Here is a 25115-nt window from a genome sequence, read left to right on the forward strand (position 1 = left end):
AAACTTTTCTTTACCCAATACCTTGGTAAGAATATTGGCTAGTTGATCTGCAATAGGACAATATTTGAGGTATATAGTACCACCTTTCACATGATGCCGAATCAAATGAAACTTCATGTTAATGTGTTTGGTGTGATCATGAAAGACTAGATTTTTAGCCATTTTGATAGTAGATTGATTGTCAACAAAGAGTGGTGTTGAAGAAACTTGTGGTGCCTGCAAGTTTGCAAGAATACTGTGAAGCCATAAGATTTCCCGAGTTGCTTCAGAGGTTGCCATATATTCAGCTTCAAAAGAAGAGAGGGCTAGGAATGGTTGCTTTTTAGATTTCAATGAAATGACAACAGACGCAAGATGCATTAGAAAACCAGATGTAGATTTACCATCTTCCAAATCACCTGCATAATCTGAATCGAAATAACCAAGCAAACAAAATTGTTTTGTCTTGGAGTACTGGAGCCCATAGTTTTGAGTACTTTGTAGATATCGAAGAACTCATTTGGCTATGTTGTGACATTTTCACACATCGCCCCATTGCAAATGGGGACCCCCACTTTTTCGCTTGTTAGGGTTGATGTTTTGCTTAGGTTGCCTTGGTTTAGCAGTAGTTTCCTACTAAAATCCAGTTAAAGTGTTGAAAGTCCCTATGGAAATAAAATTTCCACTAAGCAAAATGGCAAAATATGATAAGTTTCAGACTTTACAGTGTGAAAATCATCACAGTCCCGATGGAAGACGTTTTTCCCCCATGAAATTAAGGCATAAAAGTCAGTTGTCCCGATGGAAGGCATTTTTCCAATGAGTTTTGAAGGCATAAATGGACTTTGTCCCAATGGAGCATGATTTTCTGCTGCGTTTTGAGTAAAAAGAAGTGATTTTATGATGAAAATGGTCTCTATCCCGATGAGGTGCATTTTTCCCCTCATGGATAGTGTTTTTTGGGATAATCCCGATGCATTTGGATTCTCCACTAAGGTTGTCCCAATGGAGGTCGTTTTTCCACTCAAGGTGAATGAAGTGTCCCAATGACCCATGTTTTTCCACCAAGCTAGTATTTTATAATATTTATCCCACATTCATTTTGGAGTGGAACAAAATGGGGTAAGAATAAATAAACATGCAAGGACTTGAACAAGTTTATGTGTCCCGATGGAGGTCGATTCTCCACTCAGGATAAAATGATAGAAAATTATCAAATTTATTTGTCCAAATGGGGTTCGGTTTTCCCTTGGAGGATATTCTGATGGAATTTGACAAGTTTTAATGGGATTTTGGGTTTCGATGAAGGGTGAATTTCCACCAGGGGGTATTTTTACATGAAAGGATCAAATTTATTTGTCCAGATGGTCATCGATTTTCCCTTGGAGTGAATTTGGGGATGCAAATGAATTAAGTGATGGAATTAATTTGTCCAGATGAGGGTCGATTTTCCCCTCAAGGTTATAATGTGCAAATTCGGTGAATTTAAATGAAAATTATTTGTCCCAATGAGGTTTGAATTTCTCCAAGTGGCTGAAGATTGAATTCAAGTGAGAGTTTCAAAGTTAATGCGTCCCAATGAAGATCGATTCTCCCCTACCACATATATTTAATGATCAAGCAAATGAAAATGTGCAAAGTGTTGAATCCCAATGCATATCAATTTTCCCTTGTGTCTGGTAAAGAGAAAATTTTAATCCTACATTGGTTGTGTGGTGACTTTTCAAGGTAAAAACATGAATAAAGACACAGCCCAGCCCCTTATATTTTATTATAAAATGACTGAAGGTGCTGAAGGAGCTGATTTAAAGTTCACCATTGCTGGAGTAAGGGGCAATTTTATCCAAGGCATCATTTGCCTCATGGTTGAAGGTTGTTGAGCTGAAAAGAGAGCCACCATGGCTGATAGAAGACTGAAACAACATTTCCAGCCATCATTTATTTGCAAACTTTGTTCCGAGCTCTCATCCTTGTCCCAAGTCGTGGTCATTCCCAATTATCTAGGACCAAAGTCGCATCAAAACACCAAGGGTGTCATCATTGGAGGAGATTGTGAGCATTATAGGGGAGTGACATTTCTGGTCCAGGTTTGAAAGATCATCTCCAGCTATCATTCTCAAACCAAAGACATTTTGCCCAACCATTATCTAAGCCAAAACATGTTCTTTTCAGTCAATTGAGGACGAATTGCACTGAATGTTGGTGTGGTGCCATGATTGACATTGTTCCCAGCCATTGAAGTTGCAGGGGTATATTTAGACTTCCATCAGAACTGGAACATCATAAAGACACTGAAATTATTCATTTTCAGATCTTAGAGGGCATATTCAAACTTGGTGCTCAGAAAAGCAAATCTGAGACAACTTTCCAGCACCTAAATCAACCATTTCCAAGGGTGTCCTCAAACTTTATATTCTTAAATCAAACCTAAGATTGCATCAAACACGCCATTTTTTGAGTTTACAAGGGTGTCTTCAAACTTATTTATTGCAATTAGAATTATCCTAAGTCTGAAAATCAGGTTTTCTGAGGACAAATTTTCCAAATTTTGATCAGATCCTTTGTATTTTCTAGAATTATGTTACATAGTTCCAATTTTTTGATTGAAATCAGAACCAAAGTTAGTTCTGGAAAATTAACAATCAACTTACCCATCAGGAATGAGGACAAAGTGAGGAACATTAGAGTGTCCTGATGGAGTTGAAATTTTCACTCCATCAAATGGTGATCAAATCAACACAAAAATTTCAAGGACAATGAGTCCCGATGAGGGTCGGATTTCCACTTGAGGGCAGAATTTGCAAAGAGAGTGAAGGGGAATATGCCAAATGCTTTGTCCCTATACCTATCGATTCTCCACCAAGGGACAAATCAATTCAAATGAAGATCAATGACAAAGTAGTCCCTATAGGCATCAAATTTCCACCAAGTGAAGAAATGGACCAAGATAATGTGGATGTTTTAGGAACCAATCTGTCCTTATGATGATCGATCTTCCACCAAGGTTGAAATAAAGTTTATCACATTGGTGTTTGATTCAATGTTTGTTTGTTTTGCAGGCTTGCTACAAAGAGGGGAAGCCCAATGATCAAGGCTTGAGATGAAAGAGGATGCAGCTTGCAGGGATACCAGGGGCACAATACTTCGAAGCAACGAATGATGACAAATCAACTCCAAGATGACATGCAAGTGAAATGCAATGTGAATGAGGAAGATCAACATTTCAAGGATTGGACAGGGATTTCAAGATAGAGATTTCAAAGGCTAGGATGCGGACTAGATCAAACACGAAGAAGACTTCACCTTATGGTGAACAAATGATATAAGGCAAGTTCAAAACATAAGTACGAGGGATTTCAAGAGCTACATCAAGAATTCTCAAGGTCCAAGAACATTAAGGAAAAATAGTTCAAGGAATTCCCTAACATAAGGATGAAATGCAAAGTATCACAAGAAATTCCAAACATCATGAAGAATGTTCAAGGCAAATTGATTAAGTCTACAAGGCAAACTGAGATGGCATTCCTGTCACCATTCGTTTAATCAAAGGGGTACCAAGTCAACATTCATTCAAGGATGTGATAAGTGACACATGGTGCTACATCAAATATTGTTTATCTTACCTACCGTCATCTCTCATTGGCCAATGTAATGGTGGTTGTAACAAACCCTAATTAGGGTTTCTATCTTTCAATCTTGGCCATTGATCTTGGATAAATCTGAGCCATTCATTGTAATGAGAAGTATATATAAGGCTCAGTGCTCTCATTTGTAAAGGTTAATAGTTAGCAATAGAAGAGTAGAAGACAATTAGTAGTTAGATCATTAGAAGTTAAAGTAGAGTAGATTAGGACAAGAAGAAATTGTTGCTAAGGCTTGTAAATGAATACTCTTTTCAATGAAGATATGGTGAAATGTGTTGTTCAACAAGTTGCATGGTTTCCAATTCTCATTTGCTTTAATGTTGATTAGATGAATGAAAGGAATTGTGAGTGATTAATGGTGAAATTCGTTTATCCATACCACCAGCTTCTTGCTAATTGTAAGTTTGCCTTGTTTGGTCAACTAGAATTGGAATTGAACTTAACTTCAATTATTGCTCATTCATTGGTATGCATTGTCTTGATGGTATTGATGTTGATGGTAGTATTAAGAACATCTATAAATTTACCTTAGAAGATTGCACTAGCTTTGTGGAGTTGTTCGTTGGTGGTGAAGCAGAGCTTAGTTGAGTTTTACCCAATCATTCATTGTCCCTCACATTCCTAGGAGTAGATAGTGGCGATCCCACAATGCTGGGTTACACTTTTTGGTACATCTTGACTTTTGCTGAATTCATACATTTTTTAGAAAACATAATGATTTAAGCATTGAAAGGTCCCATTTGAAGTAACTAATTGAAAGAATTAGATCAAAGCCTCTGAGATCAAAATCCGTTGGATAGAACCTCTCTACTCTTAAATCATACCTACAATGGAGTCTCCTTTGCACCTATCAAAATGTTGGTAAAAAATAACTTTTACATTAGCTTTTGGTGGGGGTCAAATGAATTCATTTAAAACTTTTGTTTTTTTAAGTATGTAAGTCCTTATTATAAGCTTTCCATATAGTATAATTTTTAAAATATTTAATTTCATTAATATATTTATGTTTTATTTCTTATTAACATAGATTTTTCATCGAACATAAAGGATTGTGTTCCACACATGTGGAAATTTTGAAAAATAAAGAATAAAAATTACAAAAAATATATTTTCCATAGGTATTAATATCTTCATTTCAACACAAAAAGAAGATGTTAATTCAAATGCATACACAAAAAGTTATGCATTACAGAATACACCTTTGTCCAAATTACAATTACTTCAAAAATTAACTAAAAAATATATATGTAACAAAAAACTATGGAAAATTATCCATCCGCTAGATATTGGTGTGACAAATCTATATTTTAAAAATTAGAGTTTCCTTCTTGCTATAAAAACTGTTATGCATTACCAAATAAATGTCACTTTTGAAAAATGCTGATCACTGTAAATATTAAGTTATTAAAAGTTACATAACAATATGACAACTCATTTTTAATTATTTTTAAAAAAAAATATTTCAATTTATATGAAAAATCTCATAAATCAGTGGTTTACTTCATCTTCAAATTCTTAATGGTTTAGCTGCTATAAGTGTTACAAAATAAAGATTTGGTGCGAAATGTTGCTTTCAGTGTCAAGTTTGGCCTAAAAGTGTAACCCAACATTATGGGATCACCCTTAGTCTTAGGAGAGAAAGCATCACAAGATTGCAATATCAAATGATCAAGTTCCAACATTATTCAAACATCCAAGTATTCAACATAAGTCCCCTTGTGATTCCAGCAATATCACATTAACCATTGAGTTTATCCACAAGTCAAGACCTGACATTTTGGAACCTTGGAGTCTTCCAATTGATCACATAGTTTAGCATTTGGGAAGATTTCATTCAAGAGAGGATAAAATACCTTGGTATTTTATTCTGTGTTCGATTGTGCATAAAAAACACATCAACAGGCTGCTAACCAATAAGATTCTCTAGGCTGTTGCATGAATCTGGAAAGAAATGCAACAACAAATGAAATATCTAGACGAGCCATGGTAGCATAAATCAAACTGCCAACAAGTTTCCTGTAGGTAGTTGCATCAACCAATGCTAAAGAATCTATTGATGGGAGTGTAAGATTTTGCTCCATAGGAGTACTAAGAGGTTTGCAATCAGCCATGCCAAACTTATTTAAAAGTTCACCAATATATTTTTATTGGGTGATGAAGATAGAATGAAGTTTTTGAATCACCTCAACACCCAAATAGTAATGAAGATGGCCCAAATCAAACATATCAAATCTTTGCTTCAATTGTTCTTTCACATTTTGAATATTATCCTCATTATTACCAGTGATAAACAAATCATCTACATAAAACAACTAGATAGACAACAATGCTATCAACCATTGTAATAAAAAGAGTTGCAAGAAATGACTTGTCAAGGCTAAACTCTGCCATGAAATGGCATGGAAAAATGTGAAGTCTGCCATGCTATAAATTCAAAACGTCCAAATAATGTTGAAGTCTGCCATGGGAAAAACAAAGAAAATGTCCAACCATTGATGAAGTCCACCATAAATTGGCTGGCCAAAGCTAAAGACCGCCCAGGATTGGCTTGCAAATAGCAAAGTTCGCCATGCCATGTATGGCAAATGGCATAGAAAGTATGAAGCCCGCCTTGACACTTTTTGAAGGGGTAGAAAGTTTGCCATTGATGCAGGAGCATCCCCGGTTTTTGGCAATCTTGCATCAACCAAAAAATATTTCCTTTTTATTTTGCTTTCTGTTTTGCAGTTTCAGCATTTCATTCTGCATTTTCTGGAATTGGCTCACCGAATCTTGAGGAGTTGGATTTTGCTTGAAGACTTGATCATCTACCTTATTCCCAAACTGCGGAGCATTTGGATCATTTTCCGGCAAGTTATCGCTACTGGTTTCTGAGACAGTTTTCTGGTACGGGTTGGTCCTATATGCATTTGTAATCTACCGGGATCTACCGGATCCCTTTCGTAGCTTGCGGAGCCCTAAGCGTTGATTTCGATGTTCCTTGGCGTGTGGTCGACCTTCCCTTTGATCTACATTTCATCCTTTGGATTTTCCGGAGGAATTTCTTTGGCAGAAGCCGACGTTGTTTTTACATGTTAGGTCTTGTTCTTCGGCATTTGATCCCTTTTTGGGCCGACCGATGCCCTTGGATCATATAAATCATTGTAATTGAGCATTAGAATGTAGATAAGTAGAGATAAGTTAAGATATAGAACATAGAAGATCTATCTTAAGATTTGAGGTCTCGGTTGTGACCTGTTCTATAATTAAGCATGTTTTAGCAGGCCAGTGGGCCGGTTTCTGTAACCCGGTTGCTACCAGTTGATTGTAAATAGTTTTCATGACATAATCATTCAATTCTGCATTGCCTCCATCATATCCTTGTGTTTCCGTTGTGTTTACTCTTGCTGACCGGGTTGATCTCTTTGAGGTCCCTCCCAATCGGTGACTGCACCAACCATGAAAAGAGAGAAATTGACATGGCATGAAATACCTAAATTCGCCATGAATTAAGTTTTGCTAGGGTTTGAGGAAAATTTCACTCAACACTTAGAATTAGTTTTCAAAGATTTATCCAACACAGAGAGAAATTTCGTAAACACGTGAAGAATCTAAAAAATTCCTTGCCAACACATGGATGAGATGAGGACAAAGTGTGAAGTGGTGCCAAGAGCAAAATTAGAAACTTTCTTTGAAAGTCTTTTGAGAGGATTAAGTTGCCAATTCAAGGAGGATGAGAAGAGGACTAGGTTCTATGAATCTATGAAAGAATGTAAAGATGCCAAAAAGATCGAACTTCTCAAACTTATATCAATTTCAACTTATCAACGGAGAGTGAAGCTAGCGGATTCAACTTTGAATCGAAGACTGAGGGAGAATCGGAAGGGACTAGCAAAAAAGGGAGGAATAAGGCTAAGAGGGAAAGGATTGTGGTGGACTCAGACATGTCGGAGTCTGATACTGAATCTTTAGAGAAAAAATTTGTTAAAACAAAGAAAGGGAAAGCCACTGGAAAGCAGACTCAGAAGAAGAACACTAAAAAGGGTAACACCAGAGACATCAGCCACATTCTGGTGGATTCTGAAGAGGATGCTAATGAAAACAAGAAGGTTGAGGATAAGGATAAAGAAGGGGAGGTTGACCCGGTAATGGGCAACAATGAGGTTTTGAATACCACAAGTCTGCAGAAGGAGGACAAAGGGGATAAAAGTGATATTGGTGACAATGATACCATAAAAGCTTTCTGTGAGACCATTGCTACCATGGTGAAGGATATCAACAGTCTGAAGACTGATACGAAGGCTATAGCAAGAGTTACTGTTGGTGATAAGCCCCTGGTGGAACATGTTAAAGAACTGGTTGTTGTTCTGCATAATGCGGAAGCTATTGAATGTATGGTGGGTAAAATTATAACTACAGAAAACAAGGTTAATAAGATGGGCAACACCAAGGAAATGGAAAATAAAATGAACAATTTGAGCAGCAGAGTCGATAAGCTGGAACTCAATGTTAAGAAGATAGCCGACCAAAATTTTCAGATCCTCAAAGCTTCGGTAGATAACATGAACATCCTTATCAACAGGTTTGAGAATAAGGTTAAGAAGGATGGTGATAAAGAGCAGCCGAACAAGAAGGGTCATGACATGAGGATTAGAGCTAACACAAAGATCAAGTGCGACATCAAAGGTTGTGAGCTGGAGGAATTAAAGACCTCGGCGAACAACATGAAACAAATGGTTGTTCATGCTGAGGAAATCATGAAAAGCATTTAGCTCTCTGTCTCTGTTTTTGCAGGGTTCCTTGGTCCTCTCTTTTTGTTGTCACTGTGCTTTCCTTTTGTTGTCTGTTTCTGGTTTTTATAGGTTATGTTATGTTAAGTAAGCTGATCCTTTACGGTGGGATCTTTTTGTCTTTTTGAAGTGACCAGGCACTTTTCTTTCTAGTAGTTTTGTTCTCCTGGCTTGTACAAGGTTCGGGTACCTTTCAAATACCTTCTTTTACTTAATCAAAACTTATCAATTTCAACTTGTCATTTTCATTCTCATTCTTTCTCAAGTTTGAAAGTTGAAAAGAACTCTCTCTCCCAAGTTCAATGAGGGAAGATTTTCGAACACAAGAAGTGGATTTTTTGAAGCAAGAAAAGGAATTTCTGAAGTCCAACCCAAGTGATGGTATTTGTCAAGAGGAAACAAAAACAATAAAATAAAAAATGGCTAAGTGTGGAATTTTCCACAAAAAAAGAATCAAATTTTGACTGTTGGAAAGGAAACAGGAAGAATGAAGAGGAATAAGGAGGAAAAGTAAAGAGGAAATGAATTAAATCCTTGTCCAAGGATGGAGTCTGTCCTACTTAGCAAAAGCCAAATTCAGAATTGAAGGCAAATCCATAGGCAAAGTTCGTCCGAGCATGGAGATGGCCAAAATTTGGCTAGGTGTTGAAAGGTCTGCATGAAGGTGTTACAAAATGAAATTGAATAGCCAAAATTTGGCTAGTATGGGAAATACCTCACAGAGAAGATTTCAATTTCCTCCATTGTGGCGAAGGCATAGAGGTATTCTTCTCCAAATTCAGGGCACTTGAAAGAATTTCAAGGCATCAAGAAAGAAAAGTCCTCAAACTTGGTGAAAATATAGGGAAAAAATTTTGGACTTCTTGGGGGATTTCATCTACAATCCCAAACCTATCGAAGCAATCAGGGCAACTTCTTCAAGGATTTCATCTCGTGAGGAATTGGAGACAAGCTCCCAATTAGAATCAGATGGAAACAAGAGGAGTATTCCAAACAAATTCCCATACTTAGACAATTTCTTGACACAAATTGGAGAATTCAGAGAGGAAATCCAAAGGAATAACATCAATCCAGTTCAAGTACAAGGAATTTCAAAACAATCGGGAAAGAAAATTTTAATAACTTCAACTCCAGACATCTGCTCCAAGGGAAGACTTCCAGACCTCAAAGATTCAAATGCAAGTGAGAAGAAGAGATCAAAATCTCGAAAGGAATCCAAGATCAAAGCTAGGAAGAAGCAAGCGCAAAGGACGGAGTCGTCGGCAAGGAAAGATATTCTAAGGCAAGCACATGGAAAAAGAACAAAGTGACCAAGGAGGACATCCAACACGCTAAGGTGGCACCTCATCATCTTCCAACCAATTAAATTGTTCCAAGTCAACATGTCCAGGTTCGATGAACTTAACTTATCCACAAAAGCTTCTAGAAGGCACACTCCACAATGCAACAACCTTCTATTGGTTTATATTTAGCAAGAAGGACAAGTGCCCCCAAATGTATTGTTTTCATTGGTCGAGGGGTAGTTAGTTGTAACAAACCCTAATTAGGGTTTTATTTTGTAATCTCGGTCGATTTGAAATCAATCCTGGCCATTGAATTGTAATTGAGGAGCCTATAAATTGAGCTCGCCCATCATTTGTAAAACATGGGAGCATGTTGCAAAACATGTTGCGATAAGCAAATTGATGTTTACGACTGCCAAAATAATAAGTAATGTATTATTCAAATTGATGGTGATTACTTCTATTATTTGGAGTTTGCGTGGTTCTTATCCCTCATCATAGTTCCATGTATGTTAGATGAATGCAAGATCTAATAAGTATTGATTTATGGTAAATCTTCCACTCATACTTTTGATGAACAAATGATTTTTGTTCATTGTGTAAAGTTAGCCTGAGCTTACTTTGTGGATGCTTAACTTTTGTCTAGATGAATATTGTTCGATTTGATGGTAGTTATTCATGACGTGAAAATCATAAGTACATTCCTTGAAGATTGCACCCACTTTGCATAATTGTCCTTGCGTGGCGAAGCAAAGCGTGGTTATTGGTTTCACCTAGTCAATACCGTCTCTTGAATTCTTAGGAATAGTTTAGAACTTCTAAACCCTTATCTCCTTTTCAATTTCTTTAAGTCTATGATCCAAGACCCAAACGATTGAGCTTCATTGTCTAAACCTTCATTGTGAATTGAACAAGCCAAGCATAAGTCCCTTTGTGTACTACTAGCATATCACAACGCCCATTGAGCTTATCCAGACGTCAAGACCTAACAAAAGAAACCTTGGAATCGCCATATGATCTTCTCGCAATCTTAGCATACGTGGTGATTTTGTTCAAGAGAGGATAGAGTGTCTTTGGACATTTTATTCTGTGTTTAGTGGATAATAAAATGCACACCAACACTACTATTGTGAGCTAGAGTTAATTTTAATTTTATTAAATTAAACAAGATATATTACAATGTCCCCTTATCAAACCAAAGTCAATCCAATGCACTTAAGCCTATTATTTTCATATTTTTGGTAAGCTTATAATTAAGGTAACAGAATTATATTTCAAAATAATAACTTAAGTTTATCCTAGTAACTTTAGGATATAACATTTTAAAGCACAACTTATAAGCTGTTTTAATAAATTGTATCATTAGGGAAGTGGGCCTAGGCCTATTCCTAGACTTCAAGTTAGTCCAATCCAATCCAAGGACAAAACCCCTTGTGGCTGAAAGGTCCAAGGAAAGAAAAACCCTTGAGGTCTTATTGAAATTGGGAATGAAAACTCTTAGATTCTCAATGGGTGATTCTGGCTCAGGGATTATATTGGTGCCGATTACAAAGGTTTACATATTTTAAGAGTCAACATATGAGTCAACAATAAAATTTACAATAAAAATATTAGTACCAATCAACATATGCATCAAATGCCAATGTTACTAACAAAGTTATTTTAAAATCAGGAAAGCAAAACTACAACAGTAAAGTGACATACCTGGCTGTCAAGAGGATCTGTTTCTCGGGAAATGAGTTCCTGCAAACTCAAAATAATATAACATGAAGTAACAATTGGATCTATATTCATGTGTGGAAATGCTGCATGTCCACCTTTACCATCTATTGTTGCTTCAAACCTACATACAGCGGCAAAAAATGGGCCTGCCCTTGAAGAAATAGTGCCAGTTGTCAACGTATTATCAACATGCATTCCAAAAATAGCCTCAGCATCTGCAAGTGTACCTTCATTGGTCATAAGAGCTGCACCTGCTCCCCCTTCTTCTGCAGGTTGGAATATGAGTCTCACAGTACCCTTCAATGTCAGAAAACAATCATTAGAAAGATAAAGCCTGAAAAATAGTGGTAGTAGGAATAAAGAACAAAGTCATAACAAACAAATCAAATAGGAAATCAGTAATCACATCCCAGATATTCACAAACAAGTGTATATTATAATTAGCAATGTTCTATAGATCAGTTTAGTTGAGAATGTGCAATTCTTAATAACCATCCATTTTACCAAGCATGGCGTTTGCAACCAGAATATTATCATAAGGTTCTCAAGATGGGCATAGGGATAGATCACTAAGACATGGAAGAATTGATACTATCTCCTTTATCAGAAACTAACAAGAGAGAAGTATATCATTGAATATATAAAGTTTAGTGGCTTAAAAATGGAATAACATGGGGATGCATACCCAGGATTGGTATACTGTCCTCGATGTCTAAAACATCTCAGGGACAGGGGTATTGTGAAAAGTAATGACACTGAGAATGATTGCCCAGATATTCAACATTGACAATGAAGTGAAAGTCTCCTTAAATAAGAGTTACAAACAATTTATCCAATAAGGATAAGATTGAAAACCAAGAAAAGCAGATGACAACTAAAAGAATAAAGGATATTCCTAAAGTCTATCATAATAACTTAATTGACCATTATAACTAAATATTACAATATTATTCTACTAAGGAGGATGAGGATGAAAAGTCCCTTTGCCATTTCCCCTAGCTCCTAAATTTATTAGGACATCTCCAATCTTTTCTACGTGTTCCAATTAGCTGATGTCCAGGGAGGTGTAGGACATTCCTCAACCATCTCAGGGATGTCTGGACATCCCCAACTGTCAAGATGTGTGTGTGTGTGTGTGTACACACACATATATATATGTATATATGTACATATATATGTTTTTACATATCTATGCGTATATGCGTATATATTCTATATTACGCAAGTAATTGGTAAAAAATTGAATGTATATTAACAATGATTAAACGCTCAATAAATAGGATTACAAAGAATTACAAGATGTAAATGTTATTGCAATTTCCAATTTAATAAACAAGTTATATGCTAGATGGTGTATTTCAGATTTTGGTATTATTACTATGACAATAATATTATCATCTTTCTTATCTGCAGGTATGGAGGATGAACATGTATCAATTTCAATGTAATCCCTTTTCTTTTGAATGATGTATATATAGCAAGGCAGTCACGATCAAGTGGCACCTTGATCGGACATGTCTTTTGGACATGTCCGACCAAGATGTCACTTGGTCGTGACTGTCTACCGATTCACTCGGTGTTTATGCTAACTAATCGGTGCCAATGTAAATGATAACAGGTCGATATAAACACGCCCGATAATGAATCGGTGTCAAAGCAAATAATAACAGATTGATATAAACACACCCGATAATGAATCGGTGTCAAAGCAAACAAGCCCGATAACAAATAGCATTATATATGCTATCGGGTTACTAGCCCGATAGCATTTAGATCGACGCGTAACCCGATAGCATTTAGATCGATGCTTAACTAAGTTAAGCACGTCGTCGATCTAATCCAATATCAATATCATAATCAAGATCAATGTTACAGTCTGATAAACATATTCAGTTCACAAAGCATAAATCAGATAATCTAATAGCATAGATGAGTAAACCAAAACAGAATAGAGGAGATTAACGAGTTAGGAAAGTCTTATCTTGCAGAAGCTACTAATGCATTAACACTCCTTCTTAGCTTTGCAAGATAGATAAAGTAACCTGCATCACATTTCTTTTTCCATAATGTCAGTCTCCAAGAATATATATCATCTATACATATGATATGAAGTATCATCAGGACATAATATACAAATATAAAACATCACTCATAGAGTATCACCTAACCATGTGATATAAAAGATTCATCATTTCATTATGACAAGATATCACCTAAACACGTGATATCAGTATTGCCTAAACACGCAATACTAAGGATAAACATATGAGGATGGTTAGATTCTCATCTTATCCTGGTTGTGATATGTGCACAAACATTTTATACAAATGTTTTATCACAACACCATCATGGCACATCCATGACATACCAGAGATCCAACATGATAACTGGTTTAGAGAATCATAAGATCGTCACCTTATGATGTCTACATACAAGTGTTCATAATCTGAGAGATCGTCACCACTTAGATATGAACACAGGGGGTGAAATTCAGAATGTCTCAACATAACAAAAGAAGTTTACACACTAAACATCTTATTTACAAAGCAGATTACCTTTCTATCATACCTAAACCTTTTCTGAAGTGATCAACCTTCACTCTGGAAAGTGGTTTGGTTAGAATATCTGCAGTCTAATCTCCTATACTAACATTTTCCAATTTGATCACATTTTTGTCCACCATGTCTCGTACATAATGATATGGAATCTCAATATGCTTAGATCTGTCATGAAATACTGGATTTATAGAAAGCTTTATGCAGCTCTAGTTGCCACAGTGGATGACAGTGGGTTTCATGGGTTCACCAAATAGTCCCACAAGCAACTTCCTAAGCCATACTGCCTCTCGAGCAGCCATGGAAGCTGCAATATACTCAGCCTTGGTGGAACTTTGTGCTACAGAAGATTGTTTTCTGCTGATCCAAGAAATCATAGCTAATCCTAAACTGAAGCAACACCTTGAAGTGCTTTTCCTGTCAGTCACACTCCCAACCCAATCTGAGTCTGTAAATCCATGTAGGTCTAGATCGACTTTCTCATATTTGAGACCAAGGTTTAGAGTACCTTGTAAGTATCTCATAATGTGTTTCACTGCAATCAAGTGGATTTCCTTAGGCTCACACATAAACTGACTTAAGGCATTGACTGCATAATAGATATCTGGCCTTGTATTCACCAGATACATCAGAGACCCAATCATCTGTCTGTAGAGAGTAGGGTCAGTGGATTGTGACTCTGCTGATGCTTCCTTAAGTTTATGTAAATTTGTTTCCATGGGAGAGGTCATAGGTCTACAGTTATGCATTCTGAATCTCTTCAAGATGTCCAAGGTATACTTTCCCTGGTTTAGTATAATATTTTCAGAATTTTGCCATATCTCCAAACCTAGGAAGTAATGAAGGAGTCCCAAGTCTTTCATATCAAATTCTTTAGATAAATCTTTCTTACATTGATTTATGAGGTGATCTTCTCATGTGATTAATAAGTCATCAACATATAGAATCAATATTAACATATCACCTTTATTTTGTTTGTAGTAGAGATTTGGATCTGCATCATTTTTAGAGAAGCCTAGTTTAGAGAGATAGGTGTCAATTCTTTCATACTAGGCCCTGGGAGCCTATTTAAGCCCATAGAGAGCTTTCCGGAGTCTGCACACATGAGACTCTACACCCTGAATTTCAAATCCTTCAGGTTGCTCTAGGTAGACTTCTTCTGAGATCTCACCATTAAGAAATGTTGTTTTAACATCCATCAGGTGCACCTTCCACCCCTTTGATGCTGCAATGGCTAGTACTGTTCTTACTGAGGTATATCTGGCCATAGGTGCAAAGGTTTCTTCATAGTCTATTTCTTCCCTTTGAGAGAACCCTCTAGCTACAAATCTGGCCTTGTGCTTTTCAATACTGCCATCTGGAGCATGTTTGATTTTAAAAAGCCATTTTGATGAAACAACTGATTTCTTAGTAGGCCTAGGAACGATCTCCCAAACATCATTCTTCATAATGGACTGATACTCTTCAGACATGGCATCCTTCCATACTTGATGTTTAAGTGCATCTGATACATTGTTTGGTTCAGCTTTAGAGAGATCATTCATAAGAGCAACATAGCTAGTGAATTTATTAGGTCTTTTGCTTTCCCTAAAGGTTCCTGAAGGAGCAGCAAACTTCTGAGCTTCTGCTACAGTCTTGGTGGCCCATAGAGGTCTTTTCTTGAGGTTTTCTCTAGGTAGGATTGGAGTTTCACCTATAATTTCCTCAAGATTCTCCCTCTGAAGCTCAGGAGTAGGATCTTCTTCTATGTTTGGAGTAGGGATATAGATTTCAGGCTCTATTGTACTTAGGGCTCTTTCGAAGGTTAAATCTTCTTCAAAGATTACATCCCTACTAAGTTCAATATTTCTCTGACCATGTATATATATTCTATAGGCCTTGGATGTTTCACTATATCCTACAAGTATTCCTCTTTTTCCATAAGGTTCTAGTTTTAGTCTTTTCTCTTTAGGTACATGTATATAGACATGGACCAGCTAGGACTCGAACCTAGGACCTTCCATACGCTACTGGAGTGCTCTACCACTGAGCTACTGGCCCTTCTTGGACCAGTCCATCGTCAGTCTGGGTGTGGCTTATTTCCAACACCAACACCCCCCCTTAAGCCACACCTCTCGTGTGCTTGGGGCTCCTAGCTTGGACTTGGCTCTGATACCATGGATGAATGTACTCCATCCACTAGGCAACCCATCTAGAGCAATGAGTGTTAACTCTTTGCTTTGATCTCGTAATCCAGAGTTGCTAGTTCTTCTCTTAAAATTGATATCCGCATAAAGTAGGCATTGATTGTCTCCCCCTTGTTCATGGTGATATGATTTATTTCTCGTTTTAATGCCAGAGTTCGACTTGCCTTTGATATCTCAAATGTGCTTTCAAGTGCTTTGAACATTTTATAGGTTGTCTGATGTTTTCTTATGATGGGCATTATGTTGTTTCTTACCCCATCAACTATTATTTTTATGGCCTTTTCATTTCCCTCAATCCATGCTGTTTTGTCAGGTTCATTTTCAGGTTGGTCATTTTTAGTTTGAACAAATAAATCCACTTTGTTCTCTTTTAAGATCATCTGGATTCTAAACTTCCAGGCTAAAAAATCATCGCCACCTCCGAGTCTGTCTTCGAATCTGATAGCGCTGGCCATTGGAGAAATGTGATGTAGTATATAACCTTGTTCTTAAATTATTCACAAAACTGAATAGCCTCAAGTTCGATCAACGTGGCTCTCATACCATGTAAATGTTATTGCAATTTCCAATTTAATGAACAAGTTATATGCTAGATGGTGTATTTCAGATTTTGGTATTATTACTATGACAATAATATTATCATCTTTCTTATCTGCAGGTATGGAGGATGAACATGTATCAATTTCAATGTCATCCCTTTTCTTTTGAATGATGTATATATAGCAAGGCAGTCACGATCAAGTGGCACCTTGATCGGACATGTCTTTTGGACATGTCTGACCAAGATGTCACTTGGTCATGACTGTCTACCGATTCACTCGATGTTTATGCTAACTAATCGGTGCCAATGTAAATGATAACAGATCGATATAAACAGACCCGATAATGAATCGGTGTCAAAGCAAATGATAACAAATCGATATAAACACACCCAATAATGAATCGGTGTCAAAGCAAACAAGCCTGATAACAAATAGCATTATATATGCAATCGGGTTAATACCCCGATAGTATATTAATGCCGATTCATAAATGACTCGACATAAATATGTTGTCGGGTTACTAGCCCGATAGCATTTAGATCGACGTTGACATATGTTAAGTAGGTCGTCGATCTAATCCAATATCAATATCATAATCAAGATCAATGTTACAGTCTGATAAACATATTCAGTTCGGAAAGCATAAATAAGATAATCTAATAGCATACATGAGTAAACCAAAACATAATAGAGGAGATTAACGAGTTAGGAAAGTCTTATCTTGCAAAAGCTACTAATGCATTAACACAAGAGGGAAAGTTTCTAAAAAGAAATTGCCAATAAGAACGAGCAAGATCTTATTAAAATATTTACACTAGGTTTACAATATTGAGCATTAATAATAAAATAATAAAGTATTATTCTAATACCCTCCCTTAATGCTCGATCTATCAACTACACCAATAGACCCCCTGAATTTTACAAACTTATATGGACTGACGGGTTTGATGAAAACATCTGCTGACTGCTCCGAGGTAGGAACATACAGCAACTGAATAGATCCGTCTTCAACCAACTGCCAAATGTAGTGACACTGAAGTTCTATATGTTTGGTTCTTTCATGGAAGACTGGATTCTTGGCAAGTTTGAGAACTCCCTGATTGTTCGAAAACAAGGGAGTCGGACTTGCTTGAGATATTTGCATATCTCCACGCATTCGGCAAAGCCAAACTGCCTCACAAGCTGCCTTAACAGCTCCTCTATACTCTGCTTCTATCGAAGAGAGAGCCACTGCCTGCTGCTTCTTACCAGTCCAGGTGACTGCACCAGAGCCCAAACTGAACACATATCCAGAGGTTGATTTCTTGTCATCAACTCAACCTGCCCAATCTGAATCTGTGAACCCACTGAGTCTAGGATCATCACTCCTAGTGTAAAGAAGTCCATAATCCGAGGTGCCTTTCACATAGCACAGGACACGCTTCGCTGCTACCCAATGATCAGCCCTGGGGGCCGTCATGAAGTGTGAGATGTAGCTCACTGCAAAACTGAGGTCAGGTCTACTAGCAGTGAGATAGATGAGACTGCCCACTAGTTGCCTGAATTGTGTTTCATCTACAAAAGGAGAATCAAACTTGGCTGACAATTTCAGACCAGTCTCCATAGGTGTGGAAGCAGGTTTGCAATCCTGCATTCAAAACCTGTCAAGCAAGCTTCTAGCATACTTAGACTGAGAAAGGAAGATGCTGCTATCAGTCTGCCAAACCTCAACACCCAAACAATAAAGAAGAATTCCTAAATCTGTCATACCAAAAGTGCTGCACAAATCCTATTTGATTTCTGAAACCAAATGTGCTTAATTCCCAATAATGATCAAGTCATCCACATAGACAACAAGAAAGAGAATATCATTACCAGAGTGTTTGATATACAAATTACTGTCTGAAGAACTACGCTGAAAGCCATGAGCAACCAAGTACTGATCAATTTTTATGTACCATGCTCGAGTAGCCTGTTTAAGTCCATACAGTGCTTTCCGGAGTCTACACACTTGCGGTTCTGAACCGACAACCTTGAAACTAGGAGGTTGCATCATGTAGACTTCTTCTTGCAATTCACCATTGAGGAAGGCACTTTTCACGTCCATCTGATGGACTTTCCAACCATACTGAGCTGCAATAGTACTCATCTTGGCAGTAGGAGCAAAAGTCTCCTCATAGTCAATGCCTTCTCGCTGTGTGAATCCTCGAGCAACTAATCTGCCTTATATTTATCTAAGGTACCATCTGCATGATACTTGACCTTATATACCCATTTACAGCTAATGGGTTTCTTCTCTGGAGGAAGATCTGAAAGAACCCAGGTGTGATTCTTCTAAAGACTTCGGAACTCAGCATCCATTGCCTGTTCCCACTCTGGAATCCCTTTGGCCTCTACATATGTTTGAGGCGCATAGATACTATGGATGTTAGCCATAAGAGCAAAATTAACTGTGTTTTGTTGTTTGCCCTTATTTCTGGAAGCTCTACCCTCAATGAGCTCATCAGGACGAAGAGCACTGATGGTCTTAGGCCACCATTTAGGCCGAAGAGTAGATGTGCCAACATCAGGAGCAGGAGTAATAACTAGAAGAGGAAGCGGATCAGGATCAGGAGGAGGAGGAAGATGAGCATCTTCCAGAGGAAACTCAGGTAGTGCATCATCAAATACAGAATTTGCATCATCCCTCCTATCAGGTGAACCAAATGGAAGACAGATACCTAAGTCAGAAGCCTTCAAAGGCTGACCCTCAAAATGCTGTTGAGATGAGGAAAGCTGAAATGGTCCTCGTTCTTCATCAAAGACAACATCACGACTGAAGATAAGACGATCAGAATCTACATCAATCAGTTGGTAAGCCTTATGGTTGTCACTGTACCCTGTAAACATGAGCTTCTGACTCTTGGAATCCAACTTAGCACGCTTGGCATCGGAAATCCACACATAAGCTAAAGAGCTAAAAACTTTCAAAATGGTTGATCCTAGGTTTGCAACCAGACCATGCTTCCTCTGGAGTCTTATTTTTAACAGCATGAGTGGGTGACCTATTAAGAAGATAGACTGTTGTGAACACTGCTTCTGCACAATATTTCTTAGGAACGTTTCTATGTTCCATCATAGACCTAGCCATTTCTGTAATGGTGCGGTTACGACGTTCTACAACGTCGTTTTGCTGAGGGGTGTATGGTGTGGTTAACTGACGTTTTATGCCATGTGTATCACAGAAAGTAGAGAAAGCAGAAGAACAAAACTCCCCCCCATTATCAGACCTAAGAGTAATAATAGAAGAACTAGACTCTTTTTCTACTAAAGCCTTAAATATCTGAAATACAGTAAACACATCTGATTTTTGCTTCAGGAAATACACCCACATTTTACGACTGAAATCATCAACAAAAAGCAAGAAATACCTGCACCCAGTAACAGAAGTAGTATTCATAGGACCACATACATCAGCGTGGACCAACTGCAGTACCTTAGAGGCTCACCATGAGTCACCAATCTTGAACGGTGTCCGGTGCTGCTTCACAGCCTGGCAAGCTTCACAAACGCGATGATTCTAAGTCTGAATATCAGGTAGACCATGTACTAAGTCTTCTCGAACAAGTTGTGCAAGATAATGAATGTTCAGGTGACCATATCGCTGATGCCAGAGACTGCTGATAGATGAAGATTTAGCTGTGAAGGCATGCTCAAGAGAATCACCTGTATTCCCAAGTATATATAGACCATGATCCTCAATGCCAACAGCTACAATAGTGCTAGATGCACGATCAACAATCGAGCACTTATGTGTACTGAAAATGACATCCAGCTGAGGAGAATGTTGCATAATCTGACTGACAGAAAGGAGGTTAAGTTCCATACCAGGAACATAGTACACATTGAGGAATATGAGATTCCTCCCTCCAGACTGTATCTGAACGCTGCCCTTGCCGACAACAGTGTACTCTTCACCACCTCCAAAAATAACTGAATCAGTGTAGGGGGAGAACTCAACAAACCAATCACGCCTGTGAGTGAAATGACGAGAAGCACCAGAATCAATGTACCAAGCAAAAGACTTCACATGATCTGCAGGTCTTTTAGCCATCAAGGCATAAAAGGCAGACTCTTTCTGCTCTGTGTGCTCAGCAACTTTGGCTTTAGGCTGAGACCATCCCTGCTTCAGCTGCTCAGAAGCCAATCTGGTACGGCAATCTTTGATCATATGACCAAATTTGTGACAATAATTGCATTGCACCTTCTTTTTCTTGGAACCATCCTAAGACTAAGAAGAGCCCTTTTGCTGAAAGGACTAGGATGACTGGGATTTGCCATTATCCTTGTGAAAGGATTTGGCAGCAAAGGCATGTTCTGAGGAGGCTAAAGTAGCACCGCTACCAAACTGTTGTTTCTAACGATCCTGCTGCAGAAGTTTGGTGCATAACTCTGGAAATTTCAAATCAACATTAATAGAAGTAATGTTGAGAGTCTCTATAAACTGCTCATACGGTTTTGGTAGACTTTTCCGAGTAATGACTACCATATCCTCTTCCTCCATTTACCAACCAATAGCTTCGAGCTAATCTCAAATGTCCTTAATCTTTGTAAGATGCTCCTGTAAGGACATGTGTTCCTCCATCATAATGGAGAACAGCTGATTCTTCAGAAAAAAGGCTCGACTCTTGTCGGATGTCTCATGCAACTCCTTCAGATGCTTCCAGATTTCTGTAGCTGACTTGCCGGAAGGAATCTGAGGTAGCTAGTCATCTGTAATAGAGAGCTTGAGAAGCATAAGAGCTTCTCGATTACGGTCATTAAACTTGTCCTGGTCAGCTCCAGGTGTTTGAGGACGGGACTCTGTGCCCAAAACAAGATTATCCAGGCAGAGATATTCAAAAATAGTAAGCATGCGCTGCTTCCAAGTGTTATAATTTTTCCCATTAAATCGCTGACTGCCTTCCAACATCAACTTGGTCAATGACGCCATCTTGCACGTTTCCCAATGCACAGAAAACGAAAAAAAATTGAGAAGAGGTGTTGGCACGTAATTCAAAAACTTCAAATCCCAATGCAGAAACAGAGGCAGATGCAAGTACAAACTTCAAAAAAAGTACGGCTGGCACGAATTTCAAGAAAAATATTTCGGCAGACCCAGAAAAATCCAAAGACAAACCAAAAAGCCTTGCAAAAAAACCCAGAAAGAATCTGTTGTTGGAATCTGGATCCACTGGCTCGAAAATCAAGGCACCCAAAAAATTCTGACGACGACCCAGTTGAGATCTCGAAAAACCCACCAAGAAGCTGCAATCGGAAAAAAATCGACTTGATCTGAAGGGTAAAAACCCTAATCGAAAATGCAGATTTCCATCCAAAAATGGCAGAAAAAAATTTGCAGGCGGGAAAAAAATCGCGTCAGCCAAAAAACGCAGGTTGCTAAAGATGGCGACCAGAGGAAAGGTCATCACGCAGAGGTTTGAAGACGCGAAATACAAGAATAAAGACCGCGAGAGGAGAGAAAAAAGAACATGAAATTCGTCACAACACAGCAGGTCGGGCAGACAGAGAAGAATATCGTGATTTTTCAAACACCCTCAATATTCCACACAGATAAAAACTGATTTCCAGAAATCTAAAAAAAAATTCTTTCGAAATTCTTTACTAGAAACAAATCCCCCAGAAAATTTAAAAATCCCGCTCTGATACCATATTACGCAAGTAATTGGTAAAAAATTGAATGTATATTAACAATGAGCAAACGCTCAATAAATAGGATTACAAAGAATTACAAGAGGGCAAGATTCTAAAAACAAACTGCCAATAAGAACGAGCAAGATCTTATTAAGATATTTACACTAAGTTTACAATATTGAGCATTAATAATAAAATAATAAAGTATTATTCTGATATTCTATACATGTATATATGTACATATATGCATATATACATACATATACATATATGTATATATACACATATACGTATACACATACATATATGAATATATACACATACGTATACACATACATATATGAATATATACACATATACGTATACACATACACATATACATAAATGTATATACCCTGATGCCCTCCTATGGAAATATCTATAAAATCAAAATTACACATTCCATGTATGTTACAACTTATAGCTAGCATCCCAATTTTTGCATCGGATTTATTTCTTTTGAAAAAAGAATAGTATTGAAACTAGAACTATTATGAATTTACGAGCTTACAAAATGTGCAAGGCTGCTCTTAGACACCAATCCTTCATCAATAAAGCTATGTGTGGCCCCATTGTCTATAAGAACAATGATGCACTGCCACAACAAGTTTCCATGAACTTTGAGAGTATGCCAAGGTGTTGTTGTTGGTTCCTCCCCTCACTATTTCAGGTTCACTCTCTTCTTCTCTGGTTATTGGCTTTAGCTCTTCTATGTTAGGCTCATCATCGAAGGCAACCTCAATATAATATGGATTTGTCCCTTCCCCATCTTAGCAATTGAAGCACAATGACTTACTTTTCAATTCATTTATGGAATCCTTTGTTTAGAGCAGTAGATGTCTACCCTTCTTTTCTAAAATTACCTTTTGTAGCGTCCTAAAATTGTACCCCTATACAATTTTGACCGCATTTGGGTCTTTGCCTTAGTGTTTGCACTCCTAGGCCTAACTGGGACCTGATTTTGCTCATATCACTCAAGTATGACTGCATGTTTTATTTTTGCATCAACTAGGCACCTTGTCCTAGCCCTGAATTGGGGTAGGACCAAAGTGTCACGCGAGACCAGGGCGCCACGCTTTGGTCCTCCCTAATTGGGCCCCTTTTAAAACCCATTTTGCTATTTCAAGTTTGAGTGGGAATACCAGCCCCGTGTCGGCTCCTGTTGGAAAATTAGCAATTTTTTTGACGGGCAAGAATAAAAGGAGCCTTTCCCCTCTCATTTGGATATACAAGGGCATAATATACACACACACACAAGCATTCATTCAAGCATTCAAGCAGTTGAGCAAGTAAGCAGTCTTCCTTCAAGCCTTGGAGCAGCAACAATGTCAACATTCAAGCATTGAAGTGGAGATTTACATCCTATTTTATCAAAGACTCCATGAAACCCTAATCCCGTGTGGAGACAAACAAAACTTCACAAGGAGGTATAACATTTGGTTTTCAGTCATTATTCAGCATCTCCCTCAAAAGGACAAATCTTCATTTACAACAATTCAATTATCATTTATCTCTATTTTATGGTTAATTCCAAAACCAGGGTTTGACTTAGGCAAGCCCCTATTCCCAACCTATTTCCCTTTCTCTGTGCGGGAAACAAGTATGGAGTTGTAATCTTCAGACTTGGCATTATTTGCAGAGATGAAGCAACCCCTTTTGGTGTATGAAAAGTTTGGAGGACCAAGGCAAATTTTGCTACGGTCCCAACATTTTTGGAGCTTTTTCGGGGATTAAGTCCGAATCTGCTTATATTTCTCAAATCCAGGTGTGTGTCTCAGTTCCGCATTTGTAGCTCACTGTTTTCGTGTTTTTACCTTCATTTTCAGCACTTTACCCTAGTTTCAGCAATTTAACTCACAAAAGAGGGTAAACAAATCCACCCCTTGAATCCAATCAGTATTTTCAATCCTTATCATTGCTGGTTTGTGACTAAATCTATTGGATTCAACCCTCTTTTGAATGTAATAGGTCACTAAGCAAAAATTAGCAGTTTTCATCTTTCTTGTGGTGGAAACCCTAATTTTTCACCCATTACACCTTTGTTTTTTATTGAAAGGAGGTCCTCTAGGAATGAATTTGTTCCTTGGCACTAAAGATTATAGATCAAAGCCCTTCATGATTACATCCTAAAGTGTTATTGGATAAAAGGTTCTCACTAAGCTCTGGAGAGGTTCAACTAACCCTTCGATGAAAAAAACTGTGTTGATGCATGTTTCGTGACACTCGCCAACACAAAATAAAATACCAAGTATTATATCCTCTCTTGAACAAGGAAACCTCATATGCTAAACAATGTGATCAAATAAGGCAACCCCAAGGTCTACAATGTAAACAATGTGACTTTATGATGGATAGACTGAGTGAAAATATGTGATTTGCTGGAAATCACAAAGGGACTTACGCTTTGCTGGAATTGGAATACTCAACTGACTTGAACTTCAAATAAAAGATAAAAGGAAAAGGTTTTAGAGAAATCTAAGTTGGCACCTAACAATGAACGAAATGATTGTTGACTTAGTGAAACCAAACCAAGCTTTGCTTCGCTCTGAGGAAACAACTACACAAAGATGGTGCAATCTCCAAAAGGTACGCAAATGATTTTAATATCAATTATTCACATCAACACCATGAACAATGAGTATAGAGCGATTGAAATTAAGCTTTTAATATGAGTTCAAACTAACCATACACTGCAATTTCCAATCAACAAATTCCAAATGGTATGAACATATAGGCTTCACCAT

General features: G+C 37.7%; 1 protein-coding gene across 1 annotated transcript in view; it reads right to left on the reverse strand.

Annotated features, from left to right (window-relative positions):
• The window catches only part of LOC131076320 (IAA-amino acid hydrolase ILR1-like 5), a 74407-nt gene that overhangs the window by 12073 nt on the left and 37219 nt on the right, over nt 1–25115 (reverse strand). Inside the window, exon 3 of the mRNA XM_058013450.2 lies at nt 11380–11694. Coding sequence (XP_057869433.2) covers nt 11380–11694 — 315 coding nt within the window. The remainder of the gene's footprint in view (nt 1–11379; nt 11695–25115) is intronic.

This window comes from Cryptomeria japonica, chromosome 11 (genome assembly GCF_030272615.1).
Source record: "Cryptomeria japonica chromosome 11, Sugi_1.0, whole genome shotgun sequence".
NCBI lineage: Eukaryota > Viridiplantae > Streptophyta > Pinopsida > Cupressales > Cupressaceae > Cryptomeria > Cryptomeria japonica.